Source organism: Pongo pygmaeus, chromosome 5 (assembly GCF_028885625.2).
Source record: "Pongo pygmaeus isolate AG05252 chromosome 5, NHGRI_mPonPyg2-v2.0_pri, whole genome shotgun sequence".
Taxonomy (NCBI): domain Eukaryota; kingdom Metazoa; phylum Chordata; class Mammalia; order Primates; family Hominidae; genus Pongo; species Pongo pygmaeus.
The window spans coordinates 28,008,995-28,036,183 of NC_072378.2; the positions used below are offsets into that span (position 1 = coordinate 28,008,995).

The 27,189-nt window shown below is 39.7% G+C and overlaps 2 protein-coding genes across 6 annotated transcripts in view; one reads left to right on the forward strand and one right to left on the reverse strand.

Annotated features, from left to right (window-relative positions):
• The window catches only part of LOC129038701 (uncharacterized), a 45,152-nt gene extending 40,555 nt beyond the window's left edge, over positions 1 to 4,597 (reverse strand). For 2 of the 3 annotated variants that reach the window (XR_010126617.1, XR_008503205.2), the window contains exon 1: positions 4,254 to 4,366. Coding sequence is in view for 1 of the 3 variants with exons in the window: in XM_063665941.1 (XP_063522011.1) it covers positions 4,254 to 4,597 (344 nt within the window). In the remaining 2 variants the exon portion in view is untranslated. Of the gene's footprint in view, positions 1 to 4,253 lie in introns of all 3 variants that reach the window. The other variant, XM_063665941.1, reaches the window with a different exon arrangement.
• A 730-nt stretch (positions 4,598 to 5,327) lies between these two features.
• On the forward strand, positions 5,328 to 26,921 carry ZKSCAN8 (zinc finger with KRAB and SCAN domains 8). Of its 3 annotated transcripts, none has more exons than XM_054492038.2 (7): positions 5,328 to 5,462; positions 9,052 to 9,520; positions 15,832 to 16,340; positions 17,004 to 17,145; positions 19,284 to 19,375; positions 19,700 to 19,823; positions 20,500 to 26,921. In XM_054492038.2, the coding sequence occupies exons 3-7, from the start codon at positions 15,924 to 15,926 to the stop codon at positions 21,459 to 21,461; spliced, it is 1,737 nt and encodes a 578-aa protein (XP_054348013.1). In that variant the 5' UTR covers positions 5,328 to 5,462; positions 9,052 to 9,520; positions 15,832 to 15,923; the 3' UTR covers positions 21,462 to 26,921. The 3 variants fall into 3 exon arrangements, with proteins under 3 accessions (XP_054348013.1, XP_063522001.1, XP_063522000.1); XM_063665931.1 differs by having other exon boundaries at positions 15,835 to 16,340; XM_063665930.1 differs by having other exon boundaries at positions 9,052 to 9,258.
• Positions 26,922 to 27,189: the final 268 nt, after the last annotated feature.

A 27,189-nucleotide genomic window follows, 5' to 3' on the forward strand; every position in this document is an offset into this window, starting at 1 on the left:
TCGTGAAAGACAATTTTTCCAGGGATAGGGAAGGGGGTATGGTTTCATTTATCATTAGATTCTCATAAGGAAAGCGCAACCTAGATCCCTCGCATGTGCAGTTCACGATAGGGTTTGCGATCCTGTGAGAATCTAATCCCACTGCTCATCTGACAGGAGGTAAAGCTCAGCTTTGCTTGCTCACTGGCCTCTCACCTCCTGCTTTCCTGGCCACGGTAGGGACCTGGGGACTCTTGCTATATATGACAGAACATTCCATTCAGCTAGTAGTTTTGAATACCTATTATGTACAAAGAACTGTTCTAGTCTTAGAGTCCTGCACCCTTAAAGGCTGAGTGAAGAGTAGTCTGGAGCACTACAACCCTGTACCCTTCTTAGGTTTTATGTTGATTCCAAATTGCCACCACAGTGCCCACCACAGGTTTGGTCTAATGTTAACCAGAAGGGTAATGGTAAGAGTCAGGGAGGGACAGAAAGACATGGGGCCAGAGACAGCCTAGAATGATGTAGGTAAGAGAAGAACAGTCAGTGGGATCTAGGATAACTGCAGGCAAAAGGCGAAAGAGGCATGAGGTCAAAGAAAATCTAAGTAGTTGCTGGTACTCTGGAGATGCAGGCAGTGTCTTAGTAAGCATGTAGAAACCCACAGAAGAAACTGGTGGGAGTGCAACTAGTTGGAAAAAACACAGCTCAATCACAGCCACACTTCTTGGAAGAGGAGGTGTAATCTGTTGGACACTGTATCAGTTCTAGCAGAGGGCTATCCTGAATGGACAGCACCTGGTCTGAAAAAAAACAATACAAAACAAAACAAAAAAACCCTGAACATGGAAAGCAGTTCCTCAGAGAGTTGTGTCAAAAGCAAATGTGTTATTGTTCTTCATATCTTTTTGGAGGGTTTTTTTTTTTTTTTTCTGAGGGAGGAGGCAAGAATTTATATTTTGTAGTTTCATGGACTAACAAGACAGTAATTACAACAGACAGCTATAGGGAATATGGGGGACAGCTCTCTCAGACACAGATGGGTTGGTAGTGAACTGGCAATTCTAAGGGTGTCAACAGGTATGAATGGAAGAAATAGATGAGTGTTGAAGGAGGGTCTATAGGAGGTATCAGTGGGTATTGATGAAGAGGGGGAAAATGAGGAGAAAGGGATGAAAAGATAATTTGATGAAAAGAGAAAAGGATGAAAAGAGGAACAACTATAAAACAAGGGATGGAGATAGGAAAGACAAGTGATTCTAATATATTGGCATCAATTGTTGTTGGAGACAGTGGATCATATGATACAAGCCATATAAAGGTAAAAAGACCAGCTCCTGATCCCAAGGTACTTTGAGTCTTACGTGTATAGCACACACTATATTATCTTTATTAAATCGTCTACATTCTTATCTTGAGCATGAAATTATTTTATTATAGTCTGATCACAAAATCCATCAACAGTGGAAACAAATGGAAACTGAAATGCTTCAAAACAACCTGTTTTTCCCATCGTAATATCACAAGGGAGTTAGGCTGAGGTTTTAAAAGAGTAGGTATCTCAGTCTTTCTTACTCAGATCCTCTAGAGCAAGGTTTCTCAAACTTGAGACACTATTTCTATTGACATTCTGGGCCAGACAATTCTTTGATGTCCTCTGCACTGTAGGATGTTTAGCAGTATCCTTGGCCTCTACCCACTAGATGTCACTAGCACTTCCCACTTGTGATATCCAAAAATGTCTCCAGGCAATTTGGTGGGCAGGCTGAGTGAGGCAAATGTCCCCTGAGAGGCAAAATCACCCCTAGTTGAGAACCCCTGCTCTATAGGAAAATAATCAGATTTCTACGACTGTTCCACATCATACACAATAAACTTCTACTTAGAAATGCTACATGTGACCACGCACAGTGGCTCACGCCTGTAATCCCAGCACTTTGGGAGGCCGAGGTGGGTGGATCATCTGAGGTCGGGAGTTCCAGACCATCCTGACCATCCTGGTCAGGGTCTCTACTAACAATACAAAATTAGCCAGGCATGGTGGCGCATGCCTGTAATCCCAGCTACTCAGGAAGCTGAGGCAGGAGAATCGCTTGAACCCGGGAGGCGGAGGTTGCGGTGAGCCGAGATCATTGTGCCATTGCACTCCAGCCTGGGCAACAAGAGCAGAAACTCCATCTCAAAAAAAAAACAAGAAAGAAAGAAAGAAAGAAATGCTACATGTGACCAGCACTACTGGACCCTTTTCCTACCCCAGAAAATTATTCCCAACATACCTAAAATCTATGCAGCAATGATGCTAAAAAGTAGTCTACTTTAGAAAGCCTTACCTCATTTACCAGTGAGGACTAGTAATGTGACTTAAATGTGACTTGCATAAAGAGCTTACACTGCATTTTTGCAGACCTTCCCCTTCCCTCCTTGCCACACTTCTGGTGCAATTTTCTTCTTTAACCCTTGACCCAATCATGAATACAGACATTTTATCCTTGATCTAAATCTGTGCTGTCCAGTGCAGTAGCCACAAGGTACATTCAGCTCTGCAACTGAGGAACTAAATTTTTAATTTTAATTAAACTTTAAAACTCATAATTCACTAGATAACTTTTAAGTATGTTTGAAATAATTTGGATATGTGAATCTATTTTTTTATTTTAAATTTTATGTAATCTCAATATAGATTATTTATGAAAATATAATATGTGAATTGAGATGTCCAATAAGTATAAACACACTGGCTTTCAAAAAATGGAATATAGGATATTTCATTAATAATTTTTATATTGATTAGATGTTGATATAGTAATATTTTGGATATGATGGTTTAAACTAAAGATAATTTCACCTGTCTTTTTACATTTTTAATATGGCTATTAATAAGAAGGTTTTAAATTACATAGGTGAATCCCATTATATTCCTATTTATTAGACAGAACTGACCTTCAGTTCTGCAGAAAACCATTCCACACGAAAGGGAGAGGTAATGCAAAGTCTCTGAATAGGGGTGAATTTGATGTGTTACAGGAACTGAAAAAGGCCACGTGTTGAAAGCACTGGATTAAGGGGAAGGTGACACAAGATTAGGTTAGAGAGGTGAACAGGGGCCAGGATGTGTATTCTAAACGTGATGGGGAACTACTAGAAGGGAGGAACATAATCCAATGTTTGTTTTTAAAAGATCATTCTGGCTCCTTAAAGAGGCAAGAATGAGAAAAGAGCAAAAGTAAGGAAATCAGTCCAGAGGCTACTGTAGTAACCCAAGTGAAAGAATGTAGTGGCATGGACCATGGGTTCACAGTGGATGTAAAGAGAAACAAACAGACTTAAGGTACATTTTGGAGATGAAAATATAATCTTGCTCATTGTTGTAGATTCCTAAATTCTGCTTGAAAAGATGTTTCTGTATTAGGTTAAACAAATGAAATCCCTGTTTTTGTGGGTCAAAATGGTTAAATACCAGAAATGTAAAATGATTTAACCTAATAGAAACAAATAACGACAGAGAAGAATCAGAGGAATGATACAAGAGAAGGGACGTTGAAATGGGGCTTATTTATTAAAATGAAAATTGTTATTGTTCTCTTCCCCTTAAATCTGTCTGTGGAAGCCACCCTTATCAAAAAAAAAAAAAAAACCTTTGTTGAAAGGCAAATTGCCAACAAACCCGATGAGATTCAGAACACTGCTGCAATAACATATCTCTGTAGAAGCTTATACTTCCATCTGGATAGCAAATTTCCTAAGCTGATAAAACCAGGTTATCAATGAAAGGCCAGAGTACAGAATTTAAAGGAAGAATGCCTGGGTATGAATCTTTGTTCTGCCAGTTACTAGTTATATGACCTTGGCTAATACACTTATTCTCTCTGTGCCTCAGGTTCCCCATCTGTAAAACAGTATTATAATGATATCTACCTCATAAAGTAGGAATTAAATGAGTGACCAAATGTGAAGGGTTTAGAACAGTGGCTGGCCCATAATGTTATACAAGTCTTAGCCTCTAACATTAGCACACTTAGATCTTTTTGTTAGCATTAAATTCAGCATTTTCTTCCTATGAAAGCTGCTTAAATCAGTTAACTGGGCATTTGATCTTCGTGGGCTCATTGTATTGTTGCTGTTGTGTGTGTTTTTCAATAATACTCGTAATCTTAACAATTAGCATAATTTTGAACCGCTCCTTAATACCTAACCCCAATCCCAAACCGGACGGTCGAGCCTATCCACCGGCAGAGAACATCACCCAATCTCGCCCTCACTCTGACACTCACCGGCCAGACCTTTTCTTCCGTCCGTTTTCTGCCTCTGGCCCAGGGCCCAGCTCACGTAGCGTTTTCGGGGGCTGATTGGGAACCGTTAGCAACCGGAAGTGGCTAGAGGTCGCGAGAGAACTGAAAAAGGGGACCGGCCGTTCCCAGCTGCCTAAACACTTGGGTTCCGACCTGGAAGGAGGCCCAGGGCTCCCACAAAGAGAAACAAGGGACCTATTTGGATGAATCCCAAGAAACACTGTCTGGCAACTGATTTGAACGAGGCTTGCCGCAGCCGGGCCGTTTTCGCAAAGTAGGCCCACTACAGACCTGTGGGAACCTCCGGGATGCCTGGGGACCCGCATCTGCCGCTACCAGCAATTTCCTATCCCGACCCTCTCTGCAGTTGTCGAGCCCGGCCGGCGGCTTTGAGCGTGGAGTCCCGCAGACCCTGGCACCTAGGGGGCCGAAGCCGAGGGATCTTGGGGTAGAAGAGCGGTCCTACAGAGCTGCCGCTTCGGGAGAGCCCCCAATCGACCGCTGATGGGGAATTGAGGATTTTACTGTTTTAGTGCAGCCCGCTCCCGGAGAAAGGCGGGCTCGGACGTTCTTGACTTTAGGATAGACTGGGGAGGGGCGCCGAGGAGCGTTCTTCCCTTTACGTCTCGCGGTCGCAGGCTGTATTTGCTGGTGCCCTGCTCACTGTGATCTCGCAGGACCTTGCGGACTTAAGGAGACGAAAAGTGGCCTACTTTGAGTTTCTCTGATACTTAGGGGAAATGAGTGTACAGAGAGAAATAGGTGCAGAGTGCCGGCACTAGAATTCTTTAAACCTGAATTCAAATTCTGACTCCACCACTCTCCAGTTAGGACTGAGGACAATTTATTTTTAACTTCTCCAAGCCTCTGTTTACTCGTTTATGTAACTCAGGCTAATAACGTAGTGCCTATTTCATAGGGTGGCTTTGACTATTAAGTGTGAGAGTGCATGTAAGAACAGTCTAAGGGCATTTCCCTGCCTTTCCCCTTGTCTGCTGTCACTCTCATCCGTGTCAGACAAATGGAATTAATTAACCAACTTCCGCTTTTCTGAAGCACGGGTAAAGAAGAGTGAAGTGCAGGACTCGGGTAAAGGAAAAACCAAGAAGGATGCAAAAGATGGATGGTCATTGTGAGATCCACAGAGGTGCTCATCCCAGCACTTTCACCTCACTTGGCGTCTGTCACATGGTAGGTGCTTGATAAGTACATGGGTGAATGAGGACCTACCTAAGGAGAAGGAATTATTGGATAAGACTAGAACTGAAGGGAGAGGATGAATCAGACTGATTAGCTACTTGACAAAAAAAGGCAAACCACTCTTCCTGTCAGAAATGTATGGCACATCTGCATATTTCAAGGGCTGCCACTTACTGCAACTGGGAGGGAGATCTCAGAACCGACACCTCAACTACGGAAGCTTTAATCTATTGACAGCAAATGCAACATAGCAAGTAATATAAGACAGAATGTGATCAGTGCAAAATCGAATAATAAAGTCTTGAGAGGGGGTTATTAGAATAACAGACGAGTGTTTAGATTGAGTAGTGAGCAATGAGATAAGTCCTTTGACTTGGGGGTACAGGGGAATTATGACCAGGGGTATGGGATAGGGAGAAGGTCATTCTGGAAGGCAATAAAAGGCAGACAGGACGCTAGTGGTAGAAAAAAAGGAAAACACTTGTTTATCAATGTCTATCAATGGCGGAAGAATTACATACGACGTATGCTATTGAGGAATACCTTTCAACCGTTAAAATGACAAAAGGAGTGTCAGAACAATATATATCATTTTTGTTGAAAAAATTTGTTTATATAGATATAATTTGTGGGGTATTTGTACAGGAAAAGGATGCACTCCAAACTTAACAGTGATTACCCCATATCGAAAATTGTGAAACTTTTACCCTACTTGCAAGCTAACAATTTAACTTGCCATAGTTTTATGGATACTAACAGAAGACACGACTCCTGCGTCAGAGACAGAAGATTTTATTACTTAATAACACAGGCATCATAAGTTTTATATTCCCTTGTTCCCAAAGCTTATGTTCCCAAAGCCCACAGAGGGGCCTAAGCTTGGCATTCCTCTGCTAGGATGGAACAGTGGGTTTGCAACCTAGCAGAGGAATGCCAAGCTTAGGAAGCCCAACCTTTGCTCAGCCTTGCCCCAGAATGAGCCATTATCTTTATTATCCTGGTCAGGAAACAACTGTGCTCTAGAAGGAGATACAAACATCCTTGAAAAGCTAACCTCAAAGAAAAATTTACCATAAGACTAGGAGTAATTTGAGAAGCCATTAAAGAATTATCTCCCAACATTTTAGGTAAATACTATTTGAGGGTGGAGATGTCAGCTTTTAAGAATTTTATATAATATTAATCTTTATCATGCTTCATTTATTTTTAAAAATACAGAAAATAAAAGGCAAGCACAGAAGTTTAAATTTTACTTAGAGATAAGGAACCACTCAGGGTTAGTGATTGGAAGAATGATAATGATATTTAAGGACCACGTCTTGGATAGTTAGGAAGGCTATCTCAAGGCTGTTGCAGTCACATAGGGGTGAAGTAATTAGAACTGAGGATGGTGGTTATATTAATGGAGAAAAGTAACATTTCAAAGGAGAAATCTGGCTCTGATAATTTCTCCTTTATCTCCATGTTTCATTGAGTAAACTAAGGAAGCCTCTCAAGCCTGAATAACTTAGAAATTGGTGATATTATCAACCATTCTAATGGATATGTGGTGGTAACTCATTGAGGTTTTAACTTTGCATTTCCCTGATGAATAATGATTACTTTTTAGTGTGCATACTGGCCATTCTTTTATCTTTTGTAAAGAAAGTGTTCAAATCTTTTGCCTATTTGTGTTGAATTATCTTATTCATTAAATTGTGAGAGTTCTTTATATATTCTGGATAGTTCTTTGTCAGATAGACGTATTACAAATATTTTTCAGTGTGTAGCTTTTTCTTCACTTTCTTAATGGTGCTTTTTTTGAGAAGATTTAAATTTTGATGAGAATTTAAATTTAAAATTTTGAAGTCAAATTTATCAATTATAATCAGTGTCTGTGTGTCCAGTTTGAGAAAACTGCCTATGGCATGACGCTATTTTACTTCCGATGTGTACACAACTTTGTACATAGTATGTGCAGTCACAGTTGTGTGCACATTGAATTTGTACAACTACATATGTGCACAACTTCAGACTTAAAAAATTATTTATTTGTTTGTTTATTTATGTTGAGACAGGGTCTTGCTCTATTGCCCGGGCTGGAGTGCAATGGTAGGATCTCAGCTCACTGCTGCTTCTGCCTCCCAGGCTCATGCGATTCTCCCGCCTCAGCCTCTGGAGTAGCTGGGACTACAGGAGCCCACCACCATGCCTGGGTAATTTTTGTATTTTTTGCAGAGATGGGTTTTGCCATGTTGGCCAGGCTGGTCTCAAACTCCTGAGCTCAGGTGATCCTCCTGCGGCTTCACAAAGTGCTGGGATTACAGGCATGAGCCACCGCGCTCAGCCAAAAAAGTTATTTTTAAGATGTGAAAAAAGAAACTGAAAGTAGAGTTCTAGTCTGTCACCAGTTACTTCCAGTTACCATCCCAGGTGGAAAGCAACAGCTGTGAAATAAAAAGCAAAAATAAGTACTTTGAAGGAGTCCAGAAGCACTGTAGCTTCCTAGTGTTTACTATTATTTACTTGTTTTCATGTGATAATTAGATGACAAAACCCTTAAATCAAACCGACTTTGTCAGTACGCAAAATACTGGGGAGTTAGTAATTGGGAAGGGATAGAAACGTTGGTGGTAGCTACCAGCAGGAGCAGATAAAGAGGGAAATTAAGGTGAAAATTGGAGGAGCCCTGAGAACTCAATAATAGGTGGTTGGGAAAGGTGCTGAAGAAAATAAATACATGAGACCTAAACAACAAAAAATAACACTTGCCACAACCTCCACCCCTGAAATCCTATTAGTCTCAAAAGTTAAAAAGCTCTAATGCAACAGGTCTGTAAAGAATGAACACAGGACCGAGGTGGTGTCTCATGCCTGTAATCCCAGGACTTTGGGAGACTGAGGCAGGAGGATCACTTGAGCCCAGGAATTCAAGACCAGCCTGGGCAACATAGTGAGACCCCCCCCCACCCCCGCCACCCCGTTTCTACAAATTTTCTTTTTTAAGCTGAGGGTGGTGCACACCTGTAGTCCCAGCTACTTGGGGGGCTGAGGTGGGAAAATTGCTTGAGCCCAGAAGGTTGAGGCTGCCGTGAGCTATGATCACACCACTACACTCTGCAATAGAGACCCTGTCAAAAAAAAAAAAAAAAAAAAAAAAAGACTAACAAAGAAAGAATGAACATAGATTTGTTCCCCAAATCTTGTGGTATTAAAACTAGGGTCTACTCCCCAAGCTTACATCATAGGTTTAGCATTAAAACAGCTAAGCAGCAAAGCAGATGCTGTAAGCTATAGAAATTCATTAAGATAGGAAAGAGTGGGAAATATGTAAAGTTCCAAAAATAATATATATTTAATTACGATTTTTTTGAATACTTAATAAAATATGCTATTCCTAAGTGCCATGCCATAGGGATTTCACAAAACTATGAACTGTGATTAGCAGGAATTCCTCATGAAGTTTGTACTCTATGTGAGAGGTCTGGATATATTTATGAATCGAGAACCGTAAAGTATAGGGTATGTAACGGAGCCAAACGCGAGTCCAGTTGGAATCCTAATGATCCATGAAGTGCTCCCTCCTCCAACACTTTCCCAGCCTCCTGTTCACAGCTCCAGCCTCCCCACGTCGGATATCTACCCCCAGGGAACGTTACTATTGACAGCGAGCGCGCGGAGCTGCACGGGCACACAAGGCGGAGGGGACACCAAGGTCCGTTATTCCCCAGCACGTTCACTGCCCCAGCGACCGCGCAAGCCTGAGGCACGCAGACGCGGGAGGAACCCAAGGCACAGCACACAGCAGGTGAGGGGCGTGGTACTCCGGTACCCTCAGTCGGCCGACCATAGAGCTTTTAGACCTCCAGGACTCCTAGAGAGCTTCCGGAAGTGCCTTTGGGGCAAGATGCGTGCTGGCCGGTGTTGTGCCTCCGCAGATTTGGAAGTTAGTGGCCAGAGGGGCCTGGTCTGAGTACAGTTTTCATCGCCTTTACTCCCCGACCTTGCTCCGGGTCTGCTTATCCGTTGTAACCTCCCTTCCCCACGACGGGGCGCCTCTGCAACTCACAGTGAGTACGGTCGTGCTCTGGGCCAGAGGAAAGTGGGTGCTTTGTGGCTGGTCCAGGCCGCAGCTGAGGACTGGCCTGAGGGGTCCGGAGAGGGGCCTGTTCGGTGTTCGGCGCCGCGGACCGGTTCTGACGCCTTAGTTGCTGGTGCAGGCAGAGTACGTCCCCACGAATTGCCCTCGAACTTTTTGCGAGGGAACCTTTTATGAAGCTTTCTTCATAGATAATCGTTTTGTGGTATGTTTTTGTAGTCGATTGTGTTTATCTTAAAATGGGGAACTGCCCCCCCATGTTATTTTTTATCCAACTATTTCCAGAGTCTGAATTGTTTTCACTTAGCGCTATTTTGCGTTTAGCTCACAACAAAATTCTCAGTTTTTAAAAAAGACATATTTTGCTTTTGGAAGCCCCATTTATCCATGGAAACCAATTTTTGCTGTTACTCTTCTTTAGTGTATTCAGAAACTGGTGGTGTGATGACTAGATAATTGAAAGTTTTTTTTTTAATTTCAGGGTAATTCAGAATTCAGCATTATCAGAATGCCTATTTCATTTGTTAAAGCAAACTGAAGTTAGCCAACGAGGAACTCTGGCAGGGCCCCATTTCCAAAACTCTGGTTAGTCATGAGTAATTTTTGTCAGGCTACTTTGACTGCCACCACCACCTTTAAAAACATATTTCTGTTGTTTGTTAGTTCCGTTGAGTGTATTTACGTAGCAATCATTGTTTTAGCAAATACATACGTGTTTTGAATTTCTGTTGTTTAAATGTAAAATGTGATAGATGTTAATTAAAACTTTCAGCTAATGCAATTTGAGATAACAAAGCATAGTATTGGCTTCACCTACTTTTTCTTGGATTTTAAATCCTGGAAAATGTCTTTTTTGTTTTGTTTTCAGTTCCCAAACATTTCTCAAATTAGACATAGTCTGAAGGAAGAATACATTCCTTCTACAACTATTGAAAAAATAATGCTGTTAAAATTGAGTTGTGCCTTCAGCATCTCACAGGATTACAGCATTTAAAATCCAGAGGAAGCTTTAAAGATTGCCTTTTAAACTCATGTAAACTTGACTAGGTGTTCTTTAAGGAGACTGTGTAAAAATCAGTCTATATCCACACAGTGCTCACCAACTTAATACACACATGTACGCACAAAACTGAGAGGAAGGTACATAGTGGAGTAATTTTGCACTCAGTTATTTATAGGTTGTAATTCTCAAAAACTAGCTGATTAGAGAGGGAAGAGACTTAAAACAATGGAAAATTAGCCACTAAATAGAATAATCAAGATGGGCAATGGGCAAGACCTGTTGGCTGATTTGGTATAAAAAATGAACAAACCTGATAATTAGCTGGTTTTCATCAGTGTCGCTATTGAGACTTTTTAATACCACATCAACAATATAAAGTTCTTGAATGCTGCGCACTTCACATTAAAATATTTTATAGCCTCCTGTACTGGTAAGTAGTGGGATTGCACCTGTGAATAGACACTGCACTGAAGCCTGAGCAACATAGTGAGACCCTGTCCCTAAATAATAATAATAATATTTTATAGCCATTATGGATGAGGATTGCTCAGTAATAGATGGCCAGTTGTTCAGTAGTTAAAAATGAACCTTGGCTTTAAGGAAATTTATAGGAAAACATAGTAAGACTACCACTATATAACATCACATTCTAAACAGTTAGAATTTATGTCCCATGTATTGACCTTTAAGTTTTTAACATTAAATCATAAGTAGCTATTTTAAGAAAATTTAAGTTTGTTTTTATTTGAAAAATTAAATTATTTTAAAATTAGCTAAGACCATTTTAAAATAAATTATCTTAAAATTATAGATAATTTATTCAAACAACAAATAATTTGTCAAAACCAAATTGATTACCCTTTCTCAACAAAATCTCAGCATCTTCCTCAAATTCACTCTTCCCCCAAATCTCACTATTCTAGCAAATTCCTCCACTTTCCTGTAAAGTCATAATCAATGAACTATACCCCCAATGTTAATTGATATATTTAACCATATCTTTTGCTCCTTGGTTCTTCTGATCTGTAGTTTACTCTCTACCCTGTTGTTCCCGGCCTTGTCTAACTTTAAAAATAATTTTCAAATTCCCTTTCTTTTCTGTACACACTCTCTATGTAGAATTTGTTTATTTGTTTGTTTTTAACCTTCCTGGCATTCTTGGATGGCCTTTGAGTCTGTGAACTCTGCCGAAATTGAGTGTACAATTTTGTATCTGTGGACATTTTGCTGGAAAGAAGTTCTGTGTTTTCTTTAGGTTGAAGAGTCTATAAACCAACCCCCCTACCCGCCCCCGACAACTCCAAAAACTGAAAAGATAAGCACTGCCTTGATGATTCGTATGGGGAACTGTATGTACAGTAATCTGATTTTTTTTCCTAAATACCTGTCTCTTCTTTGTGGACTATAGGTCTCTGGTTTTATCTTGATGTTAGCATCTCATAACAACTGGTTTTGGGTATGCTACCTTTACTTACACTCTTCTTCATTCTCTACAGTGTTGTCTGAAATACAAAGATAATGGTCACCTCTGTCAACAAACATTTGCAATAAGGCCATGGCCACATTCTCACAATGTGATAAGTCCTATATTTGGACCATGTAAAAAATGCTTTGGTAGGAATGACAAATGGCAGGGGGATGACAGAGAAGAACTCATGAAAAAGGTAATAGATAAATTAGAAATAAGAGTTGAATGATTTTAGGCCGGGCGCAGTGGCTTACGCCTGTAATCCCAGCACTTTGGGAGGCCGAGGCAGGCAGATCATGAGGAGATTGAGACCATCCTGGCTAACACGGTGAAACCCCATCTCTACTAAAAATACAAAAAATTAGCCAGGTGTAGTGGCGGGCGCCTGTAGTCCCAGCTACTCGGGAGGCTGAGGCAAGAGAATGGCGTGAACCCGGGAGGCGGAGGTTGCAGTGAGCCAAGATCGTGCCACTGCACTCCAGCCTGGGTGACAGAGCAAGACTCCATCTGAAACAAAAAAAAAAGAGTTGAATGGTTTTAGCTGGACCAAGATTTATCAACCTTGGCATTGACACTTTGGGCCAAATAATTCTTTGTGGTGGGGGCTGTGTTGAGCATTGTAGGATCCCTGGCCTCTATGTACAAGATAATAGTAGCACCCCTTCCTCCCAAGTTGTGACAACAAAAATATTTACAGACATTATGAAAGGTCCCTGGGATGGGGGTAAGGACAATGTTGCCATCAGTTTTGAACCACTGAGCTAGAGTAAAGAACTCTGTAGTAGAATGGAAATATGAGAAAGCCACAGCCCAGAAAGGCTTTGTGTAAGTGAGTTTAAAGTAGATATAGCCAGCCAGGTTTACATTCATAAAGGGCCTTGCATACCATGCTAAAAAATTTGGTCCCTATTGAAGTATTTTCAGGAGGTGAGTCATGTTAGTCATATTACATATTTTTTAAAAATCTCTCTGGCAGTATAGGGCTACTGTAAAAAAAAAAAAAAGTATCATAAACCTGGTAGTTTAATAGAATAGACACTTAACTGTCTCATAGTTAGGAAGGCTAGATGTCCAAAATCAGGGTGTCGCCAGAGCCATGCTCTTCTAGCTTCTTGTTGTCACTGATAAACTTTGGCATTCCTTGGCTTGCAGCTGCATAACTCCATCTCTGCTTCTGTAGTCACTTAGCTCTCATTCATCTGTGTGTCTGTGTCTTCACGTGACCTTCTCCTTTCTCAGAGTCTGTCTCTCTGTGTCTTTTCTCCTTTTAAAAGTGTGCCAGTCATATTGGTTTAATGGCCGACCCATTCCGGTATAACTTCATCTTAACTTGATTACATCTGCAAAGCCCCTATTTCCAAATAAGTTCACATCCACAGGTACTAGAGGTTAGAATGTCCGCATATCTTTTTGGGGGACACATTTCAACCCACAGTAGGTAATACTGTGGAACATGAATGGGAAAAAAGCATAACCAAAGTTACCATTGCAATTCTAGGCAAGAGACGATGTCTATACCAAGGATGGAAACCATAGACATATATAGAAATAGGATCATGAAATTGAACTTTTTTTGGACATCAGGTCTTGTTTCTAAATCTCACTCTTACAAGAAATGTAAACATGTTCTGTGTCTGCTATTGTAAATATGGCTAATGTTCTTTGATTCTATCAAAAAGATATGGACCTTTGCCCATGGGGAAAATACAATTAAGTTATGAAGTCAGAATTCCTTTGGAACTAATAAATATACAGTTATGGGAAAAGTAACATTAAAGCAATACACATTTAAGTAACAGAGGTATAGAATGAGAGGAAAATAATTTCCAATTGGAGTCACCAGGAAAGGATTTTTAAAGGCAACAGTATTTTATCTTGTCCTTTAAGAAGGTAGTGTTGGTACTGATGAAAGAAGTCAATGAAGACTTCAACGGAGAGACACATTGTGTTCATGGAATGGAAAACTCACTATTGTTGAGATATCAGTTGTCCCTAAAATGAGCTATGGATTCATTACAAATCCAATTCAATAATTTTTTGTAGAAATTAATACACTGATTCTAAAATGTGTATCAAAAGACAATAGAACTAGAAAAGTGAAAATAATTTTGAAAACGAACAACAAAGTTGCAAGACTCACCTACTTGATTTCAAGATTTTAAAAGTCACACAATCAAGACTATTCTGTATTGGTGAAAGAATAAATGTATAGGTCAATAAACAGAACAGAGATTCCAGAAATAGACCCTTATATATACATACATATAGTGAACTGATATTTGACAAATGTACAAAGACAGTTAAGTAGATAAAGGAGAATCCTTAAAATGAACCTCCATCCATACCTCAAATTCTATACAAAAATTAACTCAAAATGGATCACAGGCCTAAATGTAAAACCTAAAACTATAAAACTTTTAGTAAAAAACAGGAGAAAATATTTGTGACCTTGGATTAAGCAAAGATTTCTTAGATATGACATCAAAAGCACAGTCAATTAAAAAAATGAACTTTTTTTCTTCAAAAGGCCCTATGAAAAGAATGAAAAAGAGGGAATACTTGCAAATTACATATCTCATAAAGGACTTGTGTCCAGAGTATGTAAGAAACTCAAAACTTAATTTTAAAATAACTAAATTAAAAAATGGGCAAAAGTTTTGAACAAATACTTCACTAAAGAAGATATGTAGATGTTAAATAAGCACATAAAAAGATGCTCAACATTATTAGTCAGTAGAGAAATGCATACTAAAGCCATATGAGATATTAAAACTATAATGAGTTGCCACTACACATACACCTATTAGAATATCTAAAATTAAAAACAAAAACAATATCAAGTGCTAGTCAGATTGGTGAGCAACTGCAATTCTCATATACAGGTGGTGGAATGCAGAGTGCTTTGGAAAGCAGTTTTGCAGTTTCTTATAAAGTTATACATATATGTATTTTATGACACAGCAATTTTACCTCTGAATATTTGCCCAAATAAAATGAAAACTATATTCACACCAAAACTCATGCAGATGCTCATAGTGGCTTTATTCATAGTGATAAAAAACAAAAACAACTCAGATATTGTTCAACTGGGAAATGGATAAACATTTAAACATTCCCACTCCAGAATCTCACATAAATAAATCATATAGTATGTAGCCTTTTGAGTGTGGGAGTAGACTTTTGGGTTGTAGTTGTCGATAGGACATCCAGGTTCCTTGGAGTGCTCCATAGAGAGTTTCTGAGTTGGAGGTCACGTCCATAGTAGAGGAAGTTAGCCTTGAGATAGGAGGAAAGATGAGGGGCACAGGTAGGATAAGGAATGTTAGGTGGAGAAGAGCAAAGTGTTAGGAAAGTTTTTGACAATACTTTGAATTAGATTATGTAGAAATTAGTCTCATCTGTTAAGAGTAAGGGAAAGGTTGAGAGCTGAAGTGTATAGAACCAGGTTAGTACAGCTGGTGTATCAAAGACTAAAAGGGGTTAAATGAGCAGCCCTGAAGGCCGGCTAAGATTAAACACAAAATTTCAACTAGACCCAGTCTACATGGTTTCCTGACTTTGCTTAGCCATGTTCCACATCCCCAAATATAGTGATGAAAGCAGAAGGAAGGGGTTTTTCTATGGATGGGTTTGGCATGATTGGCATGGCAGAAAGTTAAGGAAGTAAGAAGTTATTTCTGGAACAGTGGGGAGGATCATTTAATTGGCCGAGCCATGAAGTCCGTGTCATGCTAAGGAACTTGTTAAGATACCATAGTAAGTTACAATGACTTTTGACTTGCCTTAACACTATCATATTTTCTTCATGAAGAAGTACCCTTAGAAAGAGGCCCTCAGAAGAGTCTTCTCTTAAGAAGATAAAGAAGGTAGTGGAAACGAACTTCCTGAGCTTTTCAGGCTCTAATGGCTGAAGAAACAAGAAAGCCTTCAGCCCCATCCCCACCAGACCAGACTCCTGAAGAGGATCTTGTAATCGTCAAGGTAGAGGAGGATCACGGTTGGGACCAGGAATCTAGTCTGCATGAAAATAACCCTCCTGGCCAAGAACTGTTCCGCCTGCGCTTCAGGCAGTTATGCTACCAGGAGACACTAGGACCCCGAGAAGCTCTGATCCAACTACGGGCACTTTGCCATCAGTGGCTGAGGCCAGATTTGAACACCAAGGAGCAGATCCTGGAGCTGCTGGTGCTGGAGCAGTTCTTGACCATCCTACCTGAGGAGCTCCAGACTCTGGTTAAGGAACATCAGCTAGAGAACGGAGAGGAGGTGGTGACCCTATTAGAGGATTTGGAAAGGCAGATTGATATACTAGGACGACCAGTAAGTAGAAGGAGGTGTGCGTGCTGTGACTGTGGGAGTCCTGGAAGCTTGGTAGAGGGACATAGGCATCACAGTGGGAGAGCAGATGCTTAGCATCAGTTTCTGTTGGATAAGGATGAAAATAGTTTTAGTGTAGTATGACTTGTACTTGTAGAGTTCTTTTTACTTTTGTAAAGGATATAAATCCATTTTTTTTGTTGTCATAACATCCCTACAACCGTATTGTTCTTGTTTGCCGGATGGGAACTTGATGCATAGGAAGCTTAAGTTAATTTTTCAGGGACATCCACATAATTAAAGGTAAATTTGAGGCCAGAAATCAGGCTTTCTAGTTCCTTATTAAAAGATTTTTCTACTGCATAGCACTGCTTTAAGTTTGTTATTTTCCTCCTTCCTCTGCCTTAGGAACACAAAATATTGGTGTTCTGTGTAACAGGGAAGGCATCAGCAGAAATCTTTTCCTTTAGTACTAAGCAAAAATGATGCCTTTCTTTCTGTGCTCATCTATGTATTTGTGTTCCTTACTGTCCCTGAGAAGTGAGGGAGATTCTGCTGCTTCCTTCCCCAAGCATATATCCCTGTAGATGTGTTTGTGGTCCTCTTTCATTGTTCATTACATTTCGCAAAGGGATTCCTTATTATCCAACTATCTGTTGTTTCCAGGTCTCAGCTCGCTTACATGGACGTAGGGTACTCTGGGAGGAGGTAGTACACTCAGCATCTGCACCAGAGCCTCCAAATACTCAGCTCCAATCTGAGGCAACCCAACATAAATCTCCAGTGCCCCAAGAGTCACAAGAGAGAGGTGAGTAGCCAGATTTCATTGATGTTGAGGGGAGGAAGTAGAAATAAAAGTCCATTTGGGATACCTATCTAGTTCCTGAAGAACCAGGAACTAAAATCCTGTTTACAGACCAGTCCCAATGTCTGTGTTTAAATGTTTAGGCTTCAAATATAGATTATTCTTTCTAGTGGTAAACTCATGAACAAATTAAATAATTTGACTATTTTTTATGTATTTACATATTTCTGTTACCCCAGTACATTTACAACATACGTTTTTGAGGTTATGCTGGTATTGTCATGCCACTTTATTTGGAAATATTTCAGTATGTATTTCCTCAGACAAGAGCATTTCTTAGGTAACTTAAATAAATAAATTCCTAAATTTATCACAATTAAGAAATGTAGTATTGCTACAATACTAACCTAGGCCACAGTTCATATTTTGACAGTTGCCCCAATTATGTTCTTTCTGGTTCAGAGTCTAGTCTGGCTTCACACTTTGTGGTTAGGTGTCATGGCTGTTTGGTCTCCTTTAATTTGGAATAGTTCCTCAACCTTTCTTTTTTTTTGAAGAGTACAGGTGTGTTATTTTGTAGAATGGCTGCAGTTTGGATTTGCATGATGTTTGATCATGTTTACATTGAGGTCATATATATTTGGCAGGAACACCTCACCCTGCCAAGGATACACGACCTAAATCTTAACAAGAGATATTGTACTCCTTCTTAGGGGTACAACAGGAATTTGTCCTATTATTGGTGGTGTTATCTTTGATGACTTGGTTAAGGTTATTCTTGCAGTGTTAATCATTGTATAGTTACTGTTTTTCCCTTTGTAACTAATAAGTAATTTGTGGAAGATACTCTTGAGTGTATTTAAATATCTTAGTCCTCATTAAACTTTTGTTGCTAAAACACTAGTTTTAGTGTTCATTGGTGCTTCTTGACTTAGTGATTACTAGAATGGTTATGAAATAGTGATTTTCTAACTCTGTCATTCCTTCTACATTTCTTTATTGTAAAGGAGAGTGCTCCCTTCTCCCAATTTTATTATTTTTTATTTATCAGTATGGACTCAAATTCATATTTATTCCATAAATATTCTGTTACTGTCTTTATTTTGTTTTTGTTTTGTCTTTGAGACAGAGTCTCACTCTGTCATCCAGGCTGGAGTACAGTGGCACGATCTCAGCTCACTGCAGCCGCTGCCTCCCGGGTTCCGGCGATTCTTAATCCTCAGCTTCCCCAGTAGCTGGGATTACAGGCACACGCCACCATGCTTGGCTAATTTTTGTATTTTTGTAGAGACGAGGTTTCACTGTGTTGGCCAGGCTGGTCTCGCACTCCTAGCCTCAAGCAATCTGCCCACTTCAGCCTCCCAAATTGCTGGGATTACAGGCACGAGCCACTGTGCTCGGCCACTGTCTTTATTTTGCTAAATCATCTCAGATTTGGCCATAGAAGGCCCCTTCAGTCTGGCTCTTGTGTCCTCTTGACATTTTCCCATTGTTTTTTGAGAATTTTTTTACTTTATTGCAGAATGAGATGTTCCAGTCTCATCTTCCCCTGCATTTCATATTTTTTCATTTATGTGATTTACAGTAGTTTATAAATATGAATTTTTAATATTTCTAAAGAAGCATTAAAACACTTAATAATTCTTGTCTAAAGTCCTAAAGCTTGTTGCCTGAGATACAGTAATCTGTATTTTAATAATAAGCTGTTTAATATCTATAGAAAGCAAATACTGGAAGCCATAGTAGACATTTCAGAAAGGTAATGAATTAATAGAGACTGGTTGATTCTGATATTTGGTTTGCCAAGAGATCAGGACCTAAGGAAATACTGTATACAGCCACAAAGATAGAAGTCGTTTTGATGGTAGAGAAGAAATTGAAAAGCGATTCCTGTTAGGAAACCAGTATACTTTCTATTTTTGAGTGTAACTTCAGTCTGACTTCAGGAACATCGGGGTGCATATGTTTTGTGGGGCAACCATAGATATGGCCCCAGAATCCAAGATATCAGCACTTCATGTGCGAAATCTTTGGCATACATGTATATCTGCTGAAATACAAATAATTTGGAATGGGTGAGTGCCAGCTTCCACAACCACAGGATAGGACTGGTCTCATTCATAGCTCCTTTCTCTTCTCAGCCATGTCTACTTCCCAGAGTCCTACTCGTTCCCAGAAAGGAAGTTCTGGAGACCAGGAAATGGCAGCTACACTTCTCACAGCAGGGTTCCAGGTGAGTTGTGCTCCTTCTCACTGAAACCCCGTAGCTGTGCTTGTCAGTGTTTGTGGCATCTGCCCTATATCTTGACTGTCTAGTTGGTAGCAGTACCTACCCAAAAACTTGTCCCAAAAATTCTTTTGCCTAGGGACAGATTGATCCTGAATTTCCCCCAGTAAATCTCATGCATTTTCCTCTTCTTCCTAGCTATTCAGATCCCTTTACATAGTACATTCCCAAGTTGTAATCCTCTCCCAATACTTGTGGATCTCTCAGGCTCTATAGGTTTGAGCTGTGGAACAGTCCCAGTCCCCAAATGGGGATCTTGTTTTGTTTCAGACTTTGGAGAAGATTGAAGACATGGCTGTGTCCCTTATTCGAGAGGAGTGGCTTCTTGATCCATCACAGAAGGATCTGAGTAGAGATAACAGGCCAGAAAATTTCAGAAATGTGTTCTCCCTGGGTAAGGAGAGCTGTGGTTATTATTGTCATTTTAGATTTTTTGTTTGTTTGTTGTTTATGTGTATAGTAGCTACAGCCTTTCTGAAAGACATAGTTAAGTTTAAACTCAGGATCCAACAGAGGGATATGATGTTGAGATTTCTTGAAATCTTACATGAAACTTCTGTTCTCCTGTCCAGAACTTCCTTACATTTTGTACCAGGGTACTGGCGTGTTTGCCAGTTGGAAATTGACATCTCACAGATGCTCTCTGAGTTCATACATTTCTTCTCCAAGTTGTCATGGGATTCCTACATATATTTTTCTCACATAAATTAATTGTATCTCCTCCCTTTTGATGACTGTTTGGGCATTTTCCCATTTGTGTCCTGCTCATTAGTTCTTTTAGTAGTTCCATATTCCTCTCCCCAACTTTCACCTCACCTCAGTTCATGCTTTCCTGACTTTAGTTCCCCTTCCAATTAACTCTCTTTTTTTAATGGTACCTCTTTCCCAGTTGACTAGCTCATATTAAGCAAGGTCACTATTAAGAAGCTATTTTGGAGACAGAAGTTTTGTGTTTACTTATAGCTGTTCATGTGTATTTTCCTTTTCCCCTATCTTCAGTTCCTTTCTCCTAGCATAAAGAATAGGATGTGACATTGGCTTGATGTTTATTTATTACATTTTTATTTCAGGTGGTGAGACCAGGAGTGAGAACAGGGAATTAGCTTCAAAACAGGTAATATGTACTGGAATCCAACCACATGGAGAGACAGCTGCCAAATGCAACGGGGATGTTATCGGGGGTCTTGAGCATGAAGAAGCCCGAGACCTTCTGGGCAGATTAGAGAGGCAGCGGGGAAATCCCACACAAGAGAGACGACATAAATGTGATGAATGTGGGAAAAGCTTTGCTCAGAGCTCAGGCCTTGTTCGCCACTGGAGAATCCACACTGGGGAGAAACCCTATCAGTGTAATGTGTGTGGTAAAGCCTTCAGTTACAGGTCAGCCCTTCTTTCACATCAGGATATCCACAACAAAGTAAAACGCTATCACTGTAAGGAGTGTGGCAAAGCCTTCAGTCAGAACACAGGCCTGATTCTGCACCAGAGAATCCACACTGGGGAGAAGCCATATCAGTGCAATCAGTGTGGGAAGGCTTTCAGTCAGAGTGCAGGCCTTATTCTGCACCAGAGAATCCACAGTGGGGAGAGACCTTATGAATGTAATGAGTGTGGGAAAGCTTTCAGTCATAGCTCACACCTCATTGGACATCAGAGAATCCATACTGGGGAGAAGCCCTATGAGTGTGATGAGTGTGGGAAAACCTTCAGGCGGAGCTCACATCTTATTGGTCATCAGAGGAGCCACACTGGGGAGAAACCCTACAAATGCAATGAGTGTGGGAGGGCCTTCAGTCAGAAGTCAGGCCTTATTGAACATCAGAGAATCCACACTGGAGAAAGACCCTATAAATGTAAAGAATGTGGGAAAGCTTTCAATGGGAACACTGGTCTCATTCAACACCTGAGAATTCACACAGGGGAGAAGCCCTACCAATGTAATGAGTGTGGGAAAGCCTTTATTCAGAGGTCGAGTCTCATTCGACATCAGAGAATCCACAGTGGTGAAAAATCTGAATCCACAGGTGTTTAGGAACAACTTCAGTTACAGTTTGAGCATTATTCAGCATTAGAGAAACCACACACTGGTGAGAGGTCTTTCAGTGTACTAAAAGGCAGAAAGGTCATCGCAACTTTAGTTTCAGAATCTATAGTGGTGGTAAAGTTAGGATAGCTCTTTAGTAATTTGGGCCCAGTGCCTTGGTGAAGGTTGATTAGCTTGACTGTCTTTGAAAGTATCTGATGGAGCTCCTGATGACCTAATGTATCCTTTAGAAATTTAAAATAGCATTAAAGCAAGTTGCTTGTCATGGCTTGAGGAGCTTAATTTTGTCTTTTGGGTGAGTAGCTATAGGTTTGAGAGAGGCTAGCTACTCCTAGTTCCTGTGCTTCTTCCCGTCTCCTGTGATTCCCCCTCTCCCATTTATTCCCTTGAAGGTGCCCTTGTATTCCTAATCTGATCTAAGAAGCTGCTGTAGAGTCAGAAGTAGCTTCTGTGTGAAACTTATATTTGTATGTAGCTTTCTAGGAAAATTTTACAGACACTTAACGTATTTATGCTTAAGTGTGCATTTTTTTATTCTAATATTCCTTCTAGTCAGTGGAAATTTGTATTCCAATACAAACTCAGAATGCTATATTTTTAACAGCACTCCAGCATTTTTCTTCATGTATCACCTTCACTGACTCCATTGAGTCGTTGAGCATCTGTACATATCCTTCACCACCACCACCCCCAGTCCCAGTACCTGTGTCAGCAAAGAAAGTGGACACATTAGTGATGGTTATGGGAGTAATACAAAGAGGTGAGTGGAGACTCAGCCCAGCTGCTCTAGAGCTTGGATAGTTATACATTTTGGTGACTTCTGACTCTCCTTCCACCTCCCCACTGTACACTGTGGTACAAATAGTTTGCACTATCCTAGTTATGACATCAGGTAGGAGGAGACAAAGATGCTTTAGGAAGATAAAAACCTTACAAAGAATGTATACTCATCCTTTTTGGACCATTACAGTACTGCTTTCTCAGGTTCTTATCAGCCTGTGCAAACTCCATGACTAGATGGTTTGTCACTCCTATCATTACCTTGCACCCACCTCTTTAGATGGCCTCAGCACCTCACTCGTTATTCTCCATCTCTTTCTTGCCATTAGTTTATATGACTTTAATATCCACAGTGGTAATCTAATACCTTACCTCACAGGTTTTCATTCTTTTGAACTCTGGTGCACTCCATCTGTAATCCATGTCTGTAATCTACCAACAAAGATGTACTATTAAACTCAGTATCACCAGGCACTATATTTCATCTTTGAGGCTTTTGTTATACCAAGGAATACTATATAAAGTAATGAGACTGGTTTAAAGTAACATGCCAGAACGTATGCATCCAGTGTGGGTTGTCACTTGTTATTCCCAAGTACTATTATTCCATACTACTACTATATTCTTCCAAATATTTGGAACACTCTTAGAATTCCCATTTAATAAACCATATGAGAAAACCCTCTATTACTCTTACACTTTAGTTTTACCATTTGAGTAGCCATTTATTCACCAGAGTTGGAATTGAGTAATTTTGGGCTTTCCAAAATTAACCTTTAAACTTAAAATTGATTACATTAAGCCTATTCAGAAAAAAAATTATATAGGTTCTGATGAAAGCTTCATAATTTCACCCTGTGACTATCCTGAAAAGAAATAATAGTCATATTATTTTATGATTGATGGGTCAAAAAAAGTAATCAAAGTCTTATCTCATAGACGACCACCTTTTGGATCATAAATTCTTTCCCTATAACATTCCTTCTCTGCCTCTCTATGGCCCACTTTGACCACTAACAACATCAGAATTATCTACATCAATTTCATTGAGCCATTGGTGAATGAAGACACCCATCACTTGTCATATTGGTTTCCAACAGTCCTTTTCATTATCCTTTATTTTTGTATCCTTCCTTCTCTTGTTTCTTTTTTTTGATTTATAAGTTACCATTCCTAGTTTCTTTGTACTTGAAATTTTAAGAAACCAGAAACAAGTAAATCTGGTTGTATCTAGATCTTTGCTCTCTGTTTCAGTTGTGCCTTACCCTCTGTAAGATACTGATTCTTCCTGGGGCCAGTACTACCTTGTATGCAAATATTACGTATGATGGGTGCATTGTCAGAGGGAAAATACATGTGTATGTACACACACACACACCTGCCATACACTTTAGAATAATGCTTCTCTTCTATTCCAATAAAAAGCCCTTTTAGCAATGCAACATATTAACAAAATTGGGTGCATTCAGGGTGGTATGGCCATAGACCAGAGCAACACATTGAAATGTGTACAGATGTACTAATTAAAGTCTCTTTATCTGTCAGTGTTCAGAGTAATATGTAGCCAGATTACTTAAATCTCAGAATTACTAAGCATGTGGCAAAAATTTGGAGAAAATAATATGACTAGAAAAATTAGTGTTATATTGATGTGTTATATTATATTGGGTGTGAGAAAAGACTGTATCTTGAAAGAGTTATCAAAGCTGATACAGCACATATATAGAATTAGCCAACTGGTATAAGACAATAGAAAAAGGCTGTGGATTCTTCGAGGACATCACTAGAAATCATTCTTTGTCTCAAGTTCTCACTCTTAGCATAGAATATTATTGACTAGGCTGTATGACATTTTGAGCTCTTAACTGTGAATGGCATTCATTAAGCTCCTTTATCCTATAGATTCTATCTTTATGTTCATCTGAAATGAACTATTCATCAGTACTTTCTCCTCCCATCCTAAGCTTCTCATTTTAGGAACTGACATGATAAGGTGGTTCTTTCATAACTCTAATGCCATCCAACATAGCCCTGGGAGAGGCATGTTAGGTTTCAGAGATTTTCTCCGTGGAGCAAGGTGCAGTGCTAGAATATGGTGGTTGATTCCCAAACAGAGCAGTTAACTTTACTCTTGGTTCTGAGTCTCCAAGTAATAATAGCCAACATTTATTGAGCACTTACTATGTGCCCAACCCTGTTATGCCTTTCTCAGGCTCATGATAAATGTATTAGTCTGTTCTCATGCTGCTATTAAAGACATACCTGACACTGGGTAATTTATAAAGGAAAGAGGTTTAATGGACTCACAGTTCCACATGGCTGGGGACGCCTCACAATCATGGTGGAAGGCAAGGAGGAGCAAACCATGTCTTATATATGGATGGCAGCAGGCAAAGAGAGAACTTGTGCAGGGGAACTCTTTATAAAACCGTCCGATCTCATGAGACTTATTCACTATCACAAGAACAGCACAGGAAAGTTCTGCCCCTGTGATTCAATTACCTCCCACTTGGTCCCACCCACAACACGTGGGAATTGTGGGAGCTACAATTCAAGATGAGATTTGGATGGGACACAGCCAAACCATATCAGTAGGTATTATTTTATCCCCCATTTTATAGATGAGGAAACGGAGGCTTAGTTGAGTGAGCTGACCAATATCACCCAGCCAGTATGTGATAAAACTGATTCTGACCCACACAGTTTGATTCTAGAGCCTGTGCTCCTGACTACTGTGCTATGCTGTGTATAATGAACATGGTAATTCTAGCCAGCTTTTTAAAAATATGTAGCGCTTGTCATGAGAGGTAGTGGGGAAAAGAATATGCAGTAGAGTGCAAATACATTACAATTACTGGAAAATTGGTGGAAAATGCCCTTTGAGGTTACAATTATATCATTTTTAAGTGTTGATGCTTTGTAGTACTACAAAGCTAAATTGTGCAAATAAAACATATTTAACAGAGTAACTGGGAGGATAAAGCAATAATAAATTCAAATATATTTTTCTCTAAACTGCCAAAGGGAAAGTAGAATTGTGGAGGGAAATGAAATATCCATATACCAGGCCAGGCAGATGGTCAGTTAGGATGACAATAGTAAGTTCATCTACAGCATAAAATGTGAAATGCTTTCAACCTCATTGCCCATTTCCAACTACCATTCTGTTTCTCCTCTATTGTTCATGGTTTTTCAAACATATCTTCGATTTTTCAACCCCCCTTTTTCATTAATCTGTTCTTAAAACTTCTTCTTACTGGCTTTCATACTTAGCATTCCAGTGAAATGTTCTTAGACTCACCAGTGGACAAATAATAAGGCCTTTTTTTATTATTATTTCTTGTCCTTTTTGATCTAATTTATATTTTATATTGTTGAATTCTCCCTCCTTTGGCTTGTGGGATCCTTTTTCTCTAATATCTGGCTTTCTTTTTTTAGCTGATCTTTCCACCCACTCCCCCTTCTCCTCTTCTCCACTGAGAATAATCTCCCTGTCTGTCTTTTATTCACTTCATTTTCTATACTCCTATTTATCCATTTTGATTGTTTATACCTACTATTTGTATTCGAATGACTTCATTTTTCCCACCCTGTGGGTCAGTTTGTGACTTTCGGAATTTTCCACAGGTACCTGTACAACTTGATATTTGAAAACAGAATTCATCACCATATATCCCCAGCCCCCGTTTTCTTTTTAAACAGGCCTCATTGCCTAATTCCTTTGCCCTGAAAAGTGTCACCACCTTTATATTTTTACCCCAGCCTTGGAGTTATCTTTTTCTGCTCTCCATTCTCCATGTCCAAAAACTTGCTGTCAGCCCAGTTTTTAATCAGTTTTCTCCTTGAGGCTTGATCTCCCATTTCTCTCATCCCATTATAGCTTTTCATATAGATCTGAGGCCCAGGTTACTGTAATTCTTTTTTTTCCAATTTCCTTGCTCCCAGGATCCCCATCTTATATAAAGTTTCCAAGGTGGTCCTCCTCAAACTCCATTTTTACAATATCTGTATTGTAAAATTTTCATTTTCACTAACACCCAGTAGATAATTTTTCGAAGGCGATCCTCCTCAAACACCCATTTTTACAATATCTCTATTGTAAAATTTCATTTTCACTAAGTAACACCCAGTAGATAATTCCTATGGAGCAGTGGTATTCCAAATTCTCCATTACCTCTATGCCTAATATTCATCAGCCTTCATTACTCTCTAGCATATTCACCTTGATTCAACAGATTCAAACTTCCTATAGCCTTCTACTGATGTCTTACAAGCTCTTGCCTCTGTGCCTTTCTCATGCTGTTCTTTTTGCTTAGATTGCTCTTTGGTCCCAGCTCATGTTCATCACTCCCTTCAAAGCCTATCTTCCTTTATATCTTCTGAGTGAGCTCTCCCTGATTGACATCACCTCATGCGATGACCTCCCTCATTCTGTGCTGCCTCAGCACTTATCTTTTGAGTTTGTACTGTGGTCCATGTACTTACTAATATGTTGCTTTGTAATTATTTTCTAGCACTCTGTGTTATAGTTTCATATTTGTATTTCAAAATTAAATTGTAAGCTCCTTGAGGGCAGGAATAATAACTTTTACATTTGTATCTCTGCACCCCCGAGTGCCTAGTATAGTGCTGAGCACATAGTAGGCGTTTAATAAATGCTTGTTGAAATATTGTGTGGATTATTTGTGGTGGTATCTACAGAAATTTTTAAGCTGTTTTCAGGAATGTCTCTGACCACTTTGGGTGCTCAAAAATGTACAGACCTATTTTCGTATGCTAGCATAGTATATCAGGATCTGCCTCTACCTAAGAGTAAGGCCAAAAAAATTCAACTTTAGGAAATTATGTGTGAAAAGCTGAAGCTCTCCATTTGGCCAGCCTTATTGGTCAAGAAAGAAAATAAGAAGCACTAAAGACTATTGTGTTAAGGTTATAA